General features: G+C 38.8%; 2 protein-coding genes across 3 annotated transcripts in view; one reads left to right on the forward strand and one right to left on the reverse strand.

Annotated features, from left to right (window-relative positions):
• Positions 1-13,353, reverse strand: part of LOC124111917 (cyclin-dependent kinase 4 inhibitor C-like) — a 33,927-nt gene extending 20,574 nt beyond the window's left edge. The window contains exon 1 of one of the 2 annotated variants that reach the window (XM_046471824.2): positions 12,999-13,353. The gene's annotated coding sequence lies outside the window, so the exon portion shown is untranslated. Of the gene's footprint in view, positions 1-1,710; positions 1,908-12,998 lie in introns of those variants that run through there. The other variant, XM_046471825.2, reaches the window with a different exon arrangement.
• A 757-nt stretch (positions 13,354-14,110) lies between these two features.
• The window catches only part of LOC124111918 (FAS-associated factor 1-like), a 50,167-nt gene continuing 46,526 nt past the window's right edge, over positions 14,111-17,751 (forward strand). The window contains exon 1 of the mRNA XM_046471826.2: positions 14,111-14,171. Coding sequence (XP_046327782.1) covers positions 14,130-14,171 — 42 coding nt within the window. The 5' untranslated portion in view covers positions 14,111-14,129. The remainder of the gene's footprint in view (positions 14,172-17,751) is intronic.

Here is a 17,751-nt window from a genome sequence, read left to right on the forward strand (position 1 = left end):
TTCACAAAAATTGTACATTAATGTCAGTGTTGGGACATTCATTGTAAAGGTAACCTTGCTGTATGCTATCAGATGAGCTACGAAATGCCCGCGCAGGGCAACCGGTGCATGGAGTTCGATGGAGGTGCAGAATACTAACATAATCAGTGTCATACTCATATATTCACAAAAATAAACATAAATTGTTCAAGTAAGTAGGATGAAGCATCGTCAGTTATTAAAGTATGAATCATGGGATGGAATGTAAAACCTTCTTCAAGTTGCCCTTAGATGAAAACCAAAATTAATACAGATAACAAATAATTGATACCCTGTTATGGCGACACATGTAGAAGTTTGTGTGTTTATATTTGAACCCACTTAACCGATGAACAGCGTGTGTGTAAGAAAGTGTACATTTACGTACTATATATCTAAATGTAACAATTTCTACGTAAACGCTCTTCATTGGTTAATGGGGGTAATATAAAGACATTGCGGGAATTTGAAAAAATGACAAAGCGATCGTACCTATAAGTTAAAGTTAATTTCAATGTTAAAAATTCAAAAGTCACTTCACAAACTAAAATACCGAAAGGTTATGTATGTTGTTGCTGTATACTTCTTTATATTTTCACCCACAATGACAGGTATAAACTGTTCATGTAGGATCCGTTTTCATACAATCAATGACCAGGCGGAAATTAGGACACGTCTCACCCTCCCCTTTTCGTAGTTGCTGTGTACACACGTAAGTTTCCAATTTTAGGACCAGGAACGCGACATGTATTTGCAAGTTTGAGTGGTGGATTACTATTTATTTTATGTCATATATGGCGACATGTTATTAGCATTAATAATACAATAACCTAAAACTGTGTCTTGTGCGAGTATTAAAGTTCCAAAATTTCCGCTGAATCCCTCAACACATATTATGTAAATAACTTGGTGTCCGAACATATGCCTTACTTACAATTGTGAATACGAGATGATGTTTTCTAATTAAACTTGAAATATAAGTACAACTGCAAATAAATTTCTTTTTATTGTAGACTATTACATAATAATGATTGACATGTTACACTTAAATAATATAATATTTAGGAGCCTCTGACATAAATAGTGTGAGAGTTTCCAGAATTATATCATGAAGAAAGATACATAGGTATATAGCTGCAGATAACGTAGATATTTAACATACTAGCACTGTATATTTCAAATCAATTACAAAATATTTATGTAACGTGGACACATATAATGGCGCCAAAACACTGGAGAACTAAACAAAAATGCTTGACAAATAATAACGGCATTTTAATTTGTAGCGGTAAATACGAAATAGTGTTTACATATTTCTTCCTCAAATACCCAATGAAAAGTGTCAGTATGAAAACTGTGCATTCATAGGTAAAACATTACTTGTGTTAGAATATAAGAAATCGTCAAAATTAAATACACATTTCAGAATGATTTGTAAGAACAACACAAGTCATCTAGGATTGACGGGATAAATTACCTAGATATTCTGTAGTATTCTTCCTGTCTACCCTTTGTCATTAGGCCCAACTAAAAGCGATATTTCAAAACAGAACAGACGTTTCAAACCAAATCAGGGCACATATCTTCCTGACTGTAGATATAATATAAGTAACGGGCAGCTCGACAATTTACATCATGACAGCACTCTTACACTCATCAACATCACACAGTCTAATACACTAGTTCACCTACCTCTGTGTGTTATTGAAGGCAACCGGGTATTCCTTTCAAATGGGATATACATTTTGTCTGGAATTCACAACGGCCAGACAAGCAGACGACAATCGTAACATATCCCAGAAACCAGTTCATACCGGTATACGTGCACGTGCGGGTGCTGACGATGTGGCGGCACTAAACACACAGACAAGGAAGACCCCAAACAACTAAACAGCAGCGGTAATTCTTTCAGAAGGACTGTTGGGCTGCAGTGGTGGTTTGGTTGATATTTTACACATATAAACAGGATGTTGGTTTTCCATGAACAATTCTCTGTGTTTCCTGTGTAGAATGGTGTCATGAAATGGCTACAATTTATGGATGCTCATCACGTATATCAACGTACATAAGACAAGGAATAAGTGCGAATAATATTCACTTTGAATCAAGTATCATATCAATCAGAAGGAGGACTGTTATTTACAACACTTGAATATGTTCGTCGGTATAAAGATAGTATGTCATTATTTATAGAAATTAACAATATACTAGTATATACCTGCATATATAGTGTCTACTAGTACAATAACAAATAAATACAACTGTAATTGTACACCGTGCACACGTTCAGAACACCTCTCCTCGGATATTATCATGATCATATAGTGTGTCTTATTACCATGTGTTTAACAGGCTTGGTGTGTGATTTCGCTTTAAATATTGCTACATTAAAGTTCGTATGTTGTATACGGGCCTATGGCATTCAATTATTACAAACAATATGAAATCAATGACATTAAACATATAAACATGGCAAGGAAATGAGCATAGACTGTCAGATCAACTACTACATCATCTGATATTTTGATTACAAAATAATACTTTCATTACCATATTATTACCCACGGATGGTTCATATGGGGGTGCTAGTAAAATAGCTGTTTAATTTGTGAACACAATCTGCAGCAGCTGTTTTATTTACTTAGTAATGAGAATATTAGGTGAGGTAGTAATGAAGGGTGTCTGGAATTCATATTTTTAAGAATTGTGGAACATCTTTATGATGTACATTTCAGCTGGTATTATGTATATTTTCATTTTCCTATTTTTTCTAATTGTTATTCTATTTTTCATATCTGCAAACAATTCACGCTGATATACATGGTGCGATACATCTATATTTACCAGAAGTTTATTTTTATGGTAGATGTGACAGGCCTCCTTGTCAAACACTGGAGGTAGTAGTCGTGATGCAGTAGAAGTCGTAGCCACGGCTGTACGCTAGTATCTGCACTTTATCTGATTGTAGCTGTACTATTAGTAGATGGTAAAACATGGAGTTGGTGGTAAAATGGCAATGTTGTTTTGAAGAAGAGTTATGTCCCCTGCGGTGATTGTGTCTATAAATACCTTCCCTGAAAACTATAAATCATTTGAATATCCTGCAAAATGCATTTTCGAAAATATTTTAAAACCTCTACACGGCTAATATTTTAAAACACCACAAATCCCCGAGAGCTATATATTTAGTCGTATAAAAAAAATACTGGCTACCCTCCATGTACCCCCTCACTTAAATATAGGTCATCATGTTGTTATCACTATGTTAGTCCATTCTACCGATGTATATCTTGTTGCATGATGTCAGTATCATATTTAGAATCATATTAAATTTTAAATGCAAGATTTCAATATGAAAAACCAAACGTACGAAAAACAATAGATAAAGCATGAATACATTGTGGCAAGATTAAATCTAACATCAGTCCAAGGGGTTACTCTGAAGAAGTGAAATATCAGATATCCCTGATGGTCACAGCAGTATACGATATGATGTCAAATTTCTCTGTAATATGGACAATCACAATAAAGATTTTTAAGGCGTCCTTGCATGTCTGCAGTAAGTTTTGGACATGAGTTGCTAAACAATCTCGGACATTATGTATTCACGGATTATTTCATAAAATCTTTTATCAAAATCAGATTAAGTTTTTCATGAACTCATTAGCACATTCTTCATGAAATTGTGCTTAAATCCTTCATGAAGGTATGACTAAATGCAATCGATGCACTACTTGATACTTGTTCGTTCAAACAAAATGGCAGGGGGTACGTCTTATTATAATTATGATGTTTTGCTTGTATTTCATGTGATCATGATATGTATGTTAATAAGATTATAATCCCATTAACATAGAATGCCATCCTATGTATCGTATGATGAGAAAAGCAGAACTATCTGCTCAACAATACTGACACGACTAGAGCTCTACAAAACAAAACACTTCTGGTCTAGTGAGACCAGCATATTTGAGCCTGCCATATCCCAGTCCTCGTGCCAACATGTGTACAATATACACTCTTAATAATCCCGTAAGTGAATGTTGTTTAACGCCACAGCCAGAAATAATCCAGCTATATCATTTGTTTGTTTGTTTGTTGTTTAACGCCGCACTCCACAATATTCCAGCTATATGACGGCGGTCTGTAAATAATCGTGTCTGGACCAGACGATCCAGTGATTGACATCATGAGCATCGATCCACGCAATTGGGATACGATGACATGCATCAACTAAGTCAGCGAGCCTGACCACCCGATCCCGTTAGTCGCCTCTCACGACAAGCATAGTCGCCTTTAACGACACACATGGGTTGCTGAAGACCTCTTCTACCTCGGATCTCCACTGGTCGCAGCTATATCTTGGCTGCATGTAAGTAATAGTGCTTGGGCCTGTAAATAAGTGATTGATAGCAACACCAACGTTCCACACGACGAGGACAAAAGGAATCACAACCAGCCAGGTGACACATTGTGACCATCCAGTACTCACTGGTCACTTGTCACGACTAGCATGGGAACCTGGGTACCAGTCCTGACCCGGAAGCCGATAACACAGTCACATCATCGAAACAATTTGGTCTGCGCCGATTGACCGGTATATCCAATTATAAAAAGTGTCCACTTCACACATATATATCTTTAGTCTACTTGCATGTATGTTGTTTACATGAAGCCGTGTTTGTCCATCACACTGGGAAATACAATATTTAAGCAGTTATTATAACACAAATATGCTTTAATGTTGTTTAAAATATCATAGACAAACAGTTATTTCATACAGCATAGTATTTGTTTGAGTTTAATGCCACAACCAGCAATACTCGAGCTATATTATGACGGCCGAACAAACAAACCGGTGATTGATATCATGAACAACGTTCCCCGGCCACGAGACTAAGTCACCGACACTGACCACACGATCCATTTGCATACTGTACCTATATAGATTATCCATCTGTATATATACACCATCAGAAACCACTTGCATATAGTATTAAAATATAGTGTGCATCTGTATATTTACACTCACAAAAATGACTTACATATAGTAGTATAATATAGTGTGCAACGAGCATGTGTATATATACTGAACCACCATGGATAGATATATGAGAAACCTTATTTGTCCTAACACTAAAAACATATTTTGAGACATATTAAAAAGATGAAACTTGGCAAAACTGATCGTCAAGGTTGAAATTAAAGTGTCAAATGTTCTAAAAGTGAAACACAACACTAGTCTCTGAGAAAATGGCATCACAAGTCAGTATCTCGTGTGTCCGCCATGTGCATTGATGACTCCCGTGCAACGTCGATACGTGGAATGGGTGAGGCGGTTGAAGAAGGCATAGGCACTTGAGCCCATACTCTGAGGAACGCCTGACGCAGTTCAGCTGCAGTTGTCGGCCTTGGTCGGACGAGCTGCAGTTGTCGACCTTGGTCGGACGTCATTCAGCCGTCTATGAATCTCGTCCCACAGGTGTTCAATGGGATTTAAATCGGGACTGAGGGCAGGCCACTGGGTGGTTCTGATGCCATTCTGCTGGAGGAAGTCTCTTGTTGCTCTCGCAGTGTGGGAACGGGCGTTATAATATTGAAACTCGTAGTTGCGGCGACGTGCCAAATGAGGTATGGCGTGTGGTCTCAAGACTTGATCAATGTACCGAGCTGCTGTGCCACCATTACCTCTCCCTGGAAGACCACAGGGCCGACCCTCTGTGCAAGACCAATTCCACCCCACACCATGGGTGCTCGGGCCACCCCACGAGTCTCTCTCAACAACACAAGCATCCGAATAACGTCCCCCACGTCGTCGCCAGATTCTCTCTCTCTCTCGCTCAGAGAGATACAGTAACGGCTCTCGTCTGAGAAGAGGTTCCAATGCTGGTGCGGTGTTGCCCACTGAAGGCGGTCCCGGCGATGACGTGGTGTCAGAATGGGTCCTCGGTGTGGCCTGTGACAGTGGAGGTGTCTCCTCATCAATCGTCGACGCCCGACGTCGACGATGCTGTCGCACAATCTGACGGTCCTGACGTCGGTTGGTGACCTTGGTCTTCCACTTCGTGGTCGGTCATCTGTAGTGTTGGTCGTCTGGTACCGTTGCTGGAGCCTGTATACGGTCCTTATGTGGATTTGAAATGCATTGGCTACTTGCCGGGCGGTTTGTCCAGCTTACATTCGTCCAAGGGCTTGGTGTCGCTGATTTCTTGTCAATCTTGGAATGTGGTAGCAATTCAATAACGAATGAATGTTATCCGATCTGGGTGGATTTTTATAGGGCAAGACATAGGGAAAGGCATATGCATTTCAGTTTGCACGGAACTCGCGTGCATAGGGTTACCATGGCCGTTGCCGTGATGCGTTTGCGCGATCGTTTTTTTTGTCATCTGCTTTGGGGTTTTTATCATCAAATTTCATTTTTCCGGACAAGGTAATGTTAAATTTTAGTAACTCTGACAAAAAGTACCCAGATATTTAAATGACAAATTTTCATGCAATGTTACTTGGGGTGACGTTTCTTTTGCGGTTCAGTATATAATCACAGAAACCACTTACGTTACGTACACTGTGGTATTATAGTATAATGAGTGAGTGAGTGAGTGAGCTGGGTTTAACGCCCATTTTAACAGTATTCCAGTTATATCACGGCGTGTCAGCTAAATGTGGGAGGAAAGCCCGAAGTGATGCAGGTCTCAGACGTTTACCACTTCGGTGAAACCCACGAGCACGGATATGGTGCTGACCAACCTAGAAACATAATAGGGGCGAACTGGGATTCGAACCCACAATCATAGGTTTCTGAGATGCAACTCTGCACAGCGAATCGCGGCGCCTAAGACGACTGGGCCCTCCGTGCCCCCTAGTATATTGTGTAAGGTGCCTCTGTATATGCAATAATGAATAGTTCTTACATATGGCATTATAGTATAGTGTCTAATGTCCATCTGTATAGGCAATCACATGTAGAGATTATTATACCAGCATCTGTGCCATACATCTGTGTGATTTTACGAAACGAGTGTCAGAATTCTTGTATTTCCCGAGCGAGAGCTAGTTTCGTAAAATCAGTACGACACATACGAGTGTAATAATGTCTTTATTACCCTTTTTTTCTTTATACTTTTGAGCTCCCCTTTAGAAAAATGCACAGATCACGACCGCCGTCTCAAAAAACCACACCTGTCGAATGACGTCAACAATCTTCAGCTATGACGTCGTTTCTAGTGTGACGTTATGGTCCGGACTAGTGGGCATGGTCCGGACTAGTACAAGCAGACACACACACGTGCATGCACGTCGCTATATATACGTGCAATAACTTTGACCGCGACGTTAAACCCAATTTCCCTTCGCCTCACCTAGTATAGTGTGTTTATTTTTGTTTGTTTGTTGTTTAACGCCGCACTCAGAAATATTCCAGCTATATGACGGCGGTCTGTAAAATAATCGAGTCTGGACCAGACAATCCAGTGATTGACATCATGAGCATCGATCCACGCAATTGGGATACGATGACATGCTTCAACCAAGTCAGCGAGCCTGACCACCCGATCCCGTTAGTCGCCTTTTACGACAAGCATTGTCGCCTTTTACGGCAAGTATGGGTTGCTGAAGACCTATTCTACCCCGGAATCTTCACGGGTCTATTATAGTGTGAAATGTGCATATGTTTATATACAATCATAGAAACCTCTTACATCTATTGACTTTACTGCTGTCGTCCTGTCTTTGTTCTAGCATGTCTTTTGTGTTGTTATGGCATTTCTAAAAATTGCATCAAAGATTATAACACACATGCCAGCTGTTGTTAAGATCTGCTGAACAAGTCCAGTGTTCCTTGGATTCTATTGAGTATTATACTATAGCGTCTATCAGTACACACAGTCACAAAAAATCATAACATATACTATAGCGTCTATCAGTACACACAGTCACAAAAAATCATAACATATACTATAGTGTCTATCAGTACACACAGTCACAAAAAATCATAACATATACTATAGCGTCTATCAGTACACACAGTCACAAAAGATCATAACATATACTATGGCGTCTATCAGTACACACAGTCACAAAAAATCATAACATATACTATAGCGTCTATCAGTACACACAGTCACAAAAGATCATAACATATATTATAGCGTCTATCAGTACACACAGTCACAAAAAATCATAACATATACTATAGCGTCTATCAGTACACACAGTCACAAAAAATCATAACATATACTATAGCGTCTATTAGTACACACAATCACAGAAAATCAGAACATATACTTTTGCGTCTATCAATACACACAGTCACAGAACATTATAACGTATACTATAGCGTCTATCAGTTCACAGAATCACAGAAAATCAGAACATATACTATAGCGTCTATCAGTTCACACAGTCACGGAAAAGCATTACATATACTATAGCGTGTATCAGTATACACAATCACGGAAATTCATTAAATACTCTATAGCGTGTATGGATGTATGGCCGATAAACCAGCACGATATTAAAGCAGTCAGAGCATGTAGTTAGTCGATCGGTTGTGTCACTTTAACCAAAGCTATGCCTGCATCCGGGTATGTTATTTCCAACGACATGCATACACATATATGATAGGATAAGTGTTAACAACCATCTGAGTTTCCTCACCTATTATTAGCTATATTACATATATAGAGAAGCTTACCCTCATGTCTTTTGATATCAAATATATCAAACACGAGTCGATAAAAGTTTTTATTACAAAAATCGTAAGTGCATTGTTTCCGTCATCAGGGCGGCATTATTTACGTCATTCGAATCTCATTGTGACGTAAGGACGGGATGACGTCATAATAGAAACGCCGTCATAGCTGAAGCTGAATTATGGTTTGGGGGGACAACGCTGGTGATCAGTGCAAAGGGATTAAGAAATAATGGGTAATAAAGAATTATTACACTCAAGTGTGTCATGCTGATTTTACGAAACCTGTGTAAGAATTCAGGTAATTAGATACAAGATAACAAGAATTCTCACACTCATTTCGTAAAATCAGTATGACACAGGAGCTCGTATAATAATCTCTTTAACCGCCCGAGGCTTTATGAGTGTTTGTTATAGTTGATATCAAGAGGCACTACGGTGAGATTCCATTTATCATCCAAAATCTTTCTTTCAAACTTTTCAACTTTGAAAGATGTACAGCTTACCAGCTTTAGTGGCAGACAGATTAATGATGTCATTTGATCGTGACGTCACGGTAACCGATGATGTCACAATGGTTTGCAAAGCATTGTAATCTAATTTCATTGTAGCGATATCTCCTAGGTAATATCACATAATCTCATCAATCGATATCTTCCATGTCCATGTCCGCTTTCTCAATAAACGATAAAAATCCCCAACTTTGAATGTAATTAATTCTTGTGCGTTGTACGGACTATGGGCAGCGCGCAGGGAGAGGAGTGTTTGTTTTTTTGTTGCCCAACGGAGAAAGTAAAACATTGTGAATAATATAAATACATTGTCCTGAACGAAAATATAGAAAGGTGTATGAAGACACATTTTCCATACGTGAATGCATAGACCCTGCATGGTAAGTATTTGTATGTTCAATACTGCGAGCATATTTGGTCAGCCCCGAGTCACCTGGTAATTGGTCAAGCATGCGACTGGTTAAATCATCTGAACAGTTTCATGTGTACAGGTGAGGAGAGACATATGTATCCTGTCTACCTGTCACTCAGTCGTCTGTCTCCTCTCCTCTGTATACAAAAAAACGCTCTCAACAATTAATTGTTTATCCGCCATCGATCACACTCGTGTGCCTTGGCTATCGTTCGGCTTCGTTGCCTTATGAAAACGTCCACACGTCAGCCAGCCTGGCAGTGTCAACGGGTTCTCGTGAACTACTCCCGGCTGTAATCGTACCCATACATACAACATATACTGAGGTAGGCCTGCATTAGGTGCGTGTGCACTAATTACATGCAAATATGTCTGGGGAATAATGCCACATAGACTGTTTTCTGACAGCGTGAAAAAAGATCCCATTCGAAATGTAATTACCACTTTCATTGAAAATACGACTCATTTTAATGGTTTGGTGATTTGACAAATCGTTTTATTATGATAGTTATGTTGTTTCTCAGGTCGGTGTATCTTGTTTGTTTGTTGGTAAACGCTGCAGTCAGTAATATTCCAGCTATATGACGGCGGTCTGTAAATAATCGAGTCTGGACCAGATAATCCAGTGAATGACATCATGAGCATCGATCTACGTAATTGGGATACGAGGACATGCATTAACCAAGTCAGCGAGCCTGACCACCCGATCCCAGTAGTCGCGTTACGACAAGCATAGACCAATCCTAACCCGGATCTTAACGGGTAAATAGAATTGTTAGATGATAGATGCAGTTCGCGACGAAAACACCCAAGACAAGCATCGTGTCGCAAAGATGTAATTTGATCTAAGAGTTATCAGTGAGTTTGCCTTTTAAGTCTCCTTCAACACCGTTTCTGCATAATCACGGCAGAGACACCAGAAATGGGCTTCACACATTGTACATGTATAGGGAATGGAACCCGGGCCTTCGGCGTGACGATTGAATGCTTTAACCACTGGTCTAGCCCACCGCCCCTATTGTCGGTTAAGTATACTGTTAGGTAGGTCAAAGATAGTTATTGCATGTAAGGCCTCCGGCCTATATACAAAGTTGTGACAAATAAGTAGTTTAACATATTCGGATATGTACTCATGTTTAACAATTCGTTTCTGAGAGAAATTGCATTTTTAGCATATTTTGCCAGTTTTAAAACGACAGCATTATCTTTTGAAGAGAGAAGAGAAATATAAATATAAACTTGTTTTTTTCGTCACAATAATGACATACAAAAGTAGAATAAATTTCATTTTCTATAGCTGAATGAGATAATGGGCACAACCTCTTCGATTTTTCAGTGGACATTTTCTTCATTCATTTATTATGAGATGTAACAATCCAAGCCTAAATGAAATAAATGGTCGAAGGGTTCTTGATGTTAATATAGATAAGTATTTTTCTGGCTAAATATGATATATACAAATCATACCTTGAATTGTTTTCTAGAGTAGACTGTCATTCTTGGTAAAAGATATTTATAGATTTTTTGTACGAAATTGTTTCAAAACGATTTTAACATTACCAACTGTTTCATTTAACCAAACAAAGCCGTAGCCATGAGAAAATATAAGGTTTCTAATACGTGGTACCCATGTTACTTTGCCCATGTCGTCTAAATGTACAAGCAAACATATTATAAGCAGGTTTGGGGATTCGGCGTGCACGCATCCCAAGAATATGAAACCAGTATTTCAAGCATCTAATTTGGGAGTTGATGTATAACGGGTTTCTGCCACTCTCGCCATAGACCATACAATTGGGTGTTGATGGACCAACAGATAAGTATGTGTTCTCACCAAACAGACATTGCGTGAATGAATGTGAGTTTGGAGTACTATGTATCACGACAATATACAGGCTATATCGTGGCGGCCTGTAAATGATACAGTTCGGACCAGGCAAACCATGCAGTGACAGAACGCTTGAGAGACGATCCACACCAGTTTGGCACGATAACACACAGCCGTCTCCGTGGGGAGTTTGGGTTAGAGTTGGTCCCCAGCACAATAAGCTGGTAGTAAGAGGTGGCGTGATGTATCAGCTGGTCCGTCCAGCTGACTTGGTTGATTGTGTGTCATCCTACTCTTGTCGTTGTGGATCGTTGCTCGTAATATCAATCACGGGTTCGTCTGGTCCAGACTCGATTATCTACAGGTCGGCGTCTTGTGCCGGTAACTTGAATATTGCTGAGTGTGGCATTAAACATTGACCAACAACAGACAACAATAGCTAAATCACAGAGCCTGATCACCCGATCTATATTGCTAGTCAACTCTTACGACCAGAGTGAGTGAGTTTTGTTTTACGCCGCTTTTAGCAATATTCTAGTAATATCACAGTGGGGGGCACCAGAAATGGGCTTCACACATTGTACCCATGTCGGGAATCGAACCCGGGTCTTCAGCGTGACGAGCGAACGCTGTAACCACTAGGCCACCCGACCGTCCCCTTACGACCAGAGACACGTGAAGATCCGGATCAAAATTGGTCTTCAACAACCCATGCTTGTCGTAAGAGGCGACTAACGGGATCGGGTGGTCAGGCTTGGTTGATGCATGGCATCGTATCCCAGTTGCGTAGATCGATGCTCATGGTATCAATCACTGGATTGTCTGGTCCAGACTCGATAATTTACAGACCGCCGTAATATAGCTGGAATATTGCTGAGTGCGGCGTTACACAACAAAACAACCTACGACCAGCGTGGGTAACTAGGGGAAGTCTCTACCCCGATAAATACAATTTAGCTAACAATGTACCCATGTGGGAATCGAACCTGGACCGCAACTTGCGAATGATCAAAGCACTAGCTACTCCACATCCTCCAGGTTTGAGGGATGGCAACAATTTCTCTTGAAAAAAATCTAACCTTTTTACGTTATTCATAACAATACACCAACTGGTCGGTTTTATTTTTACAAATGTCTATTACTAGTGTAAATCAATTTGTAGTAAATAATAGATTATAATCATATCATAACTTTTACATACAACCTTCCAATATACTCCGACGAGGAATTACATTCAATTCTGACAAGGACAGTTACATCGGAGATGAATGTTGGATTAAGACAAGCTATATTTCGTTAACATAAATTATCTAAACAAACATCTGTAGTACGATAAAATTACATACTGACAGCCGTACAACAATAGTGAGGATATATCTAACGAGGATGACACTCAAGTGTTGGGAATTCAAACCTGAAAACAAGTCGATGACCAGTGTAGGCCTAATACAAATATATATACCTGTGCACTGTGTGACATACACCCGTATGCTGATACACAAACACTTACGTGACAATAACGGTTCGTTTACTTACCTTGTATACAACACAACCTCTCACAATAGATGAATGGGCAGAATCAGTTGATTTTCACCCTCGGACCCCAGCGAGCCCTCCGAAAAACAGCGGTCATACAAGCGACCTGACCATATTGATAACCGTTCATGACTAGTCTGGTCGAGTAAAGATAAAAGGCGGGATGGCTATCACAGCGTAATATCCCGACACTTGTCAATAAATCCTCGTCCGAGCATCGGGGGTCCCATTCGATAAAATCTCACCTGTCACGAACATGTGACATCGTGTGCTGACATTTTAAGCCGTCCTTAAAAGTGTACATGAATTTATTTGCTTGCGCAGCGCAATCATTTCAAGTCAGAGGCATGTTTGAATCGCGGCGCGTAATTATGAACTGTTCGATATAATCAAGGCGATGTAAAATATTAGTCTGTGATGTCAACGGTCTATTAATAGGCAACAGCATGGGACGAAAATAATCAATAAACAGTGTTTGTCTTCTGTGTGAATTTGATGCTCCTTGGTTAATGAGTTCGTAGCGACTGTGTGCACTAAGTTAATTTTCATATGCTTTTAATTTGAATGCGTTATGGCGATTAAAAACGTTCGATTGCCCATACGTTTATGAATACAGTCAACACAGCCTCAATGTTTTGATCGGGATTGCTTGGAGATTGTATGTCACGTGACATACTGCACATGCGGTTTGTTACTATTTATAGCCAGACCAAAATAAACAAAATACTTGCTCACTGACATTTCGTTAAATGTTCCCTGGCAACTCTTGTGCATTCCCATATTTCAAAAATGAAATTGTTGAATATTTTGTGCATTGAAATTAAATAATATGCTAAGATTATTCAGATTTTGCGTTTTGTCAAGTTATTGCCATAGCCCTGCGCAGAAACGGTATCTAATGTTACCCACAGTACCACTTATATATGTAGTTGTTTAACAACTATTTTCTTTACAAAGATACCAATTGGTAACATTATTTAATGAATAAAACACACTTGGAATTGTGGTTATAAGTTTTTTATAATTTTAGGTTACTAGAAATTCAAATATCAACTATATCGAGACAAGAATGTTGTGAAAACAGTGATGTTTTTACAAGATACTAGCATTTCAGACCAATAAGAAGCAACAATGGCGGACGGCATACGAGACTCGACTCTTGTTGATTTTCAGGTCTGTCCCAATGGTTATCGGGATATCTAAGTTTCATTTATTTGTATCGAATAATTGTTGATAGTTATGACTTTAATTTCGTGTCCTTCTTTTAAATTTAACATGCCGTAGAAGGAAAGTCTCACTCTATGACACATCATTAACAAACGCTTTGCCAGTCATTGAATCAGCTGTTCATGTTTGGAATTTATGACGCACAATCCTTCGGAATCATCTCGATCGTGCATTTCACCGTATATCTGCGTGCTTCAAGCTTTAAAGACGTTTCGGCTAAAATAGACAACATGGCTAATTAGATGCATACTAATAATACAGTGCATTAGGATAGTACACCCAGTGGCTGCTTTTCCTGACACACACTACATAGATTTTGATGGGAAATTTCCACACTCAATTTTTGGCATCCCAAAACAAAATTATTAATTATGAGTAAATAATAAGTGGGTTATAACTGACGAGCAGTCATAGTATAATTTAAGAGATCTGTTCTAAGAATCCATACTGTTAATTCTAATTGATGATTGATCAGTTACTCTGACCCGATACAATGATCAAGTATAATCAAACGTGGAGAAAGATTAGTTCTTACTGTAAAATTTCTGGGATAAGATATAATGGATGTTGACGGAATGATATTGTAATTGAAATTAACTTGTGCTAGTGAATCCCACACCATTGACCATGTTGACAATCTCATTAAAATAGTCTTTTCTTAGTGCTAGCTACCGCTACACATAGATCTGGGAACATCCCATTACAGGTCACATCAGAACGACCTTTCATCCGACCAATCAGAGCATCGCTTACTAGATCGCGAAAGTGAAAGTCTGAATGTGTTTACTCGTCATGCAACCTTAAAAAGGTGAACACAAGGCATTCCGAACAACAGTTACAGGTGTAAGGACTGATTGTGTCAAAAGTATTGCCTATCTCTTGCTACAATGGGACACGCATTTGAAAATTATATAAGTTAACCTAAAAATACATGAAAATCCTATCCAACCTTACGCTTTGTGTCTACTTAAACAATCAAAGGGTAGCCATTTTTGCTATAGATCTTTAATTAATAAATACACAGTTAGTAATCAACACTACAGAAAATTGCAACATATACTTGAAAACATTTAGAATTACATATATTGGATCTTTATTTCTTTAACAGAGACCAAGAAGAATTTGTTGCCTGGAAAAGTTCATTCTTAATTCGATTTTATCTTGAAGCCAACTTTGAAGTTCTTGCCAGATAGGCGTTACCTTGCTACAGTCTGGAAATAGATGTGAAGCACTTTCTTTAGAAGCTGAACAATAACTTCAAGTGTCGTAATCCACATGTCCCATTTTAAAAGTCTACTGTTTGTTGGTAGAATATGGTGTAGGATTTCATTTTGAAACCATTGAAGGTTTAGTGTCTCTTGAACATTGAAATGGTATGTGGTTATATAGTTGCCATATTTGTATTCGAATATCATTTTCAAGTATATGTTGCCATAACAGTGTATTTATTAATTAAAGATTTATAGTAATACTGGCTACCCTTTGATTGTTTAATTAGACACTTCAAAGTGTAAGGTTGGACCGGATTTTTAGGTTTTCTTATTTAGTATTATTTGTGGAACATAATTTGTTTATTGTGCTTATTATCCCTCTATGTTCTAAATAATTTGCTTTTGCGTTGAACTTACTTATAAATATATTGTATGGTAAAAATTGTCCTGATGCCTTGAGCATGTCATTCACATAACGTACCCCCTTCTCATTCCAGTTTGGGTAGTAATACTAGTATGTTACTTTTCTGCCAATTGGAATGTTTTAATATACCAGATATGTTGCGAAATTATATTAATATTTTCACTGTTGTCCTTCTCAAATCTAGAAGTAAAGTCCCACCAGGCAGAAAGAAGAACAATTGAACTTACTGCAAACTAGTGGGATGATAACACCTTTTAGCTTTTCACAGTTATAATCGAATATATCCGAAGATCCCAGATTTTGTAGATAGTTGGAAAATAGTTCATGTCCTTTCGATGACTTTGCATTGAGTCTTCTTGTCATTGAAACTTTTTGTGCTTGTATTATTTCCTTCATTTTCGGTATGACTAAACCTCCATCTTTGACGCTACATATCTGTTGATCTCTTTTCACTTTGTCTGGTTTATTTCCCCACATGAATCTAATACATTTACGTTGGAATTCTTCTACAAATGCATCTGTGAGTGGGTTCGGGAGGGAGGAAAAAAGATGATTTAGTTTTGTAATGATATGTGATTATAATATGCAGTTTTTTCCCAAAGTCGAGAGGTTGCACGCTAACTGGATGGACATAAGCATCTCACATTTTCTAAGTGTATCTTTATAATTTAGTTCAGTCATGTCAAGATGAAGGTTAAATTTTATCCCAAGTAATTCAAATGTGTTCTGATACCAGTTTAGTCTCCATTTCTGACACAGCTTCATTGGTGAATGTTTTTTCGAGCCTATCCAAATATTTCTAGTTTTATCAATATTTACTTTCAATCCCGAGAAACAGGCAAAGAATGTTAACACTTGTAGCACTGTTTGTAGTCAGTGTTCCGAACCATCTAGAGAACAAGTAGTGGGAGTTAAGTTAAGTCCCTTTGCAGTGCTAGGATCTGCTGATATTGGATTTGTATTCACCCTGATTATGATCCTAGGTCTATCAGCACCTTACCTGTGTTTGTTCATTTCACTACACCATTTATGTCCACAACCTGCATCACTGAGAGCTTTCCTCCCATATGAACCTCATGGATATAGCTGCCATGAATAGATGTTATTTATATCGCTGTGCAGAGTTGCGTCCCTTACGCACGCCAGAAACCTGTGATTGTGGGTTTGAATCCCGGGTTCACCCCGATTATGTTTCCAGGTTTGTCAGCACTGTACCCGTGCTTGTGGATTTCACCAATGTGGTAAACGTCCGAGACCTGCATCACTTCAGGCTTTCCTCCCCCATTAAGCTGACACAGTGATATAACTGTAATTATGTTAAAAGCCATGTTAAACCCAACTCACTCACTCACTGATGTTATTTATATGCTGCATCAAACACTCATTACAAATTCAGACGTTTATTTGGCTCTATTTCTCTATTCTCTATTGCATTTTTTTCAAGTCACAACCATCTACTCTGACTTTCCTGATGTTTTAGCGTTATGGCAATGCTTCAAGGTCTTTGTGCACTATGTTCCTCCATCACCAGCCAATGTAAAGGGTTCCTTTGCAGTGTAATCACTATTGTTAACCAACAAATCGAGTGAGAGGGAAGCCATCGTGTGCTCAGACCAGTGAGTTGCCAGATTACATCGCACAAAAGTTGATGTGTCTCACTTGTACCACAGCCTTGCAAGCCGCCCTGCTCTACACATCACTTCCATGCAGGCAATGCAAGCCTGGGTTCAGACAATGATCATGCATGGAGTAGGGCTCTTTTGAAGTCCATCATTAATAAACAGACCACGTAAAACAGACATGTATCATTACTACACTGCATAGTGTCTGTATGTATTCAAGAGTGGTGGAGGAACGGCATGTATACAGATCTTTGAGTCAAAGTACACAA

The sequence above is a fragment of the Haliotis rufescens genome, unplaced genomic scaffold (assembly GCF_023055435.1).
Source record: "Haliotis rufescens isolate VD_foot unplaced genomic scaffold, xgHalRufe1.0.p SCAF_2, whole genome shotgun sequence".
Taxonomy (NCBI): Eukaryota; Metazoa; Mollusca; class Gastropoda; order Lepetellida; family Haliotidae; genus Haliotis; species Haliotis rufescens.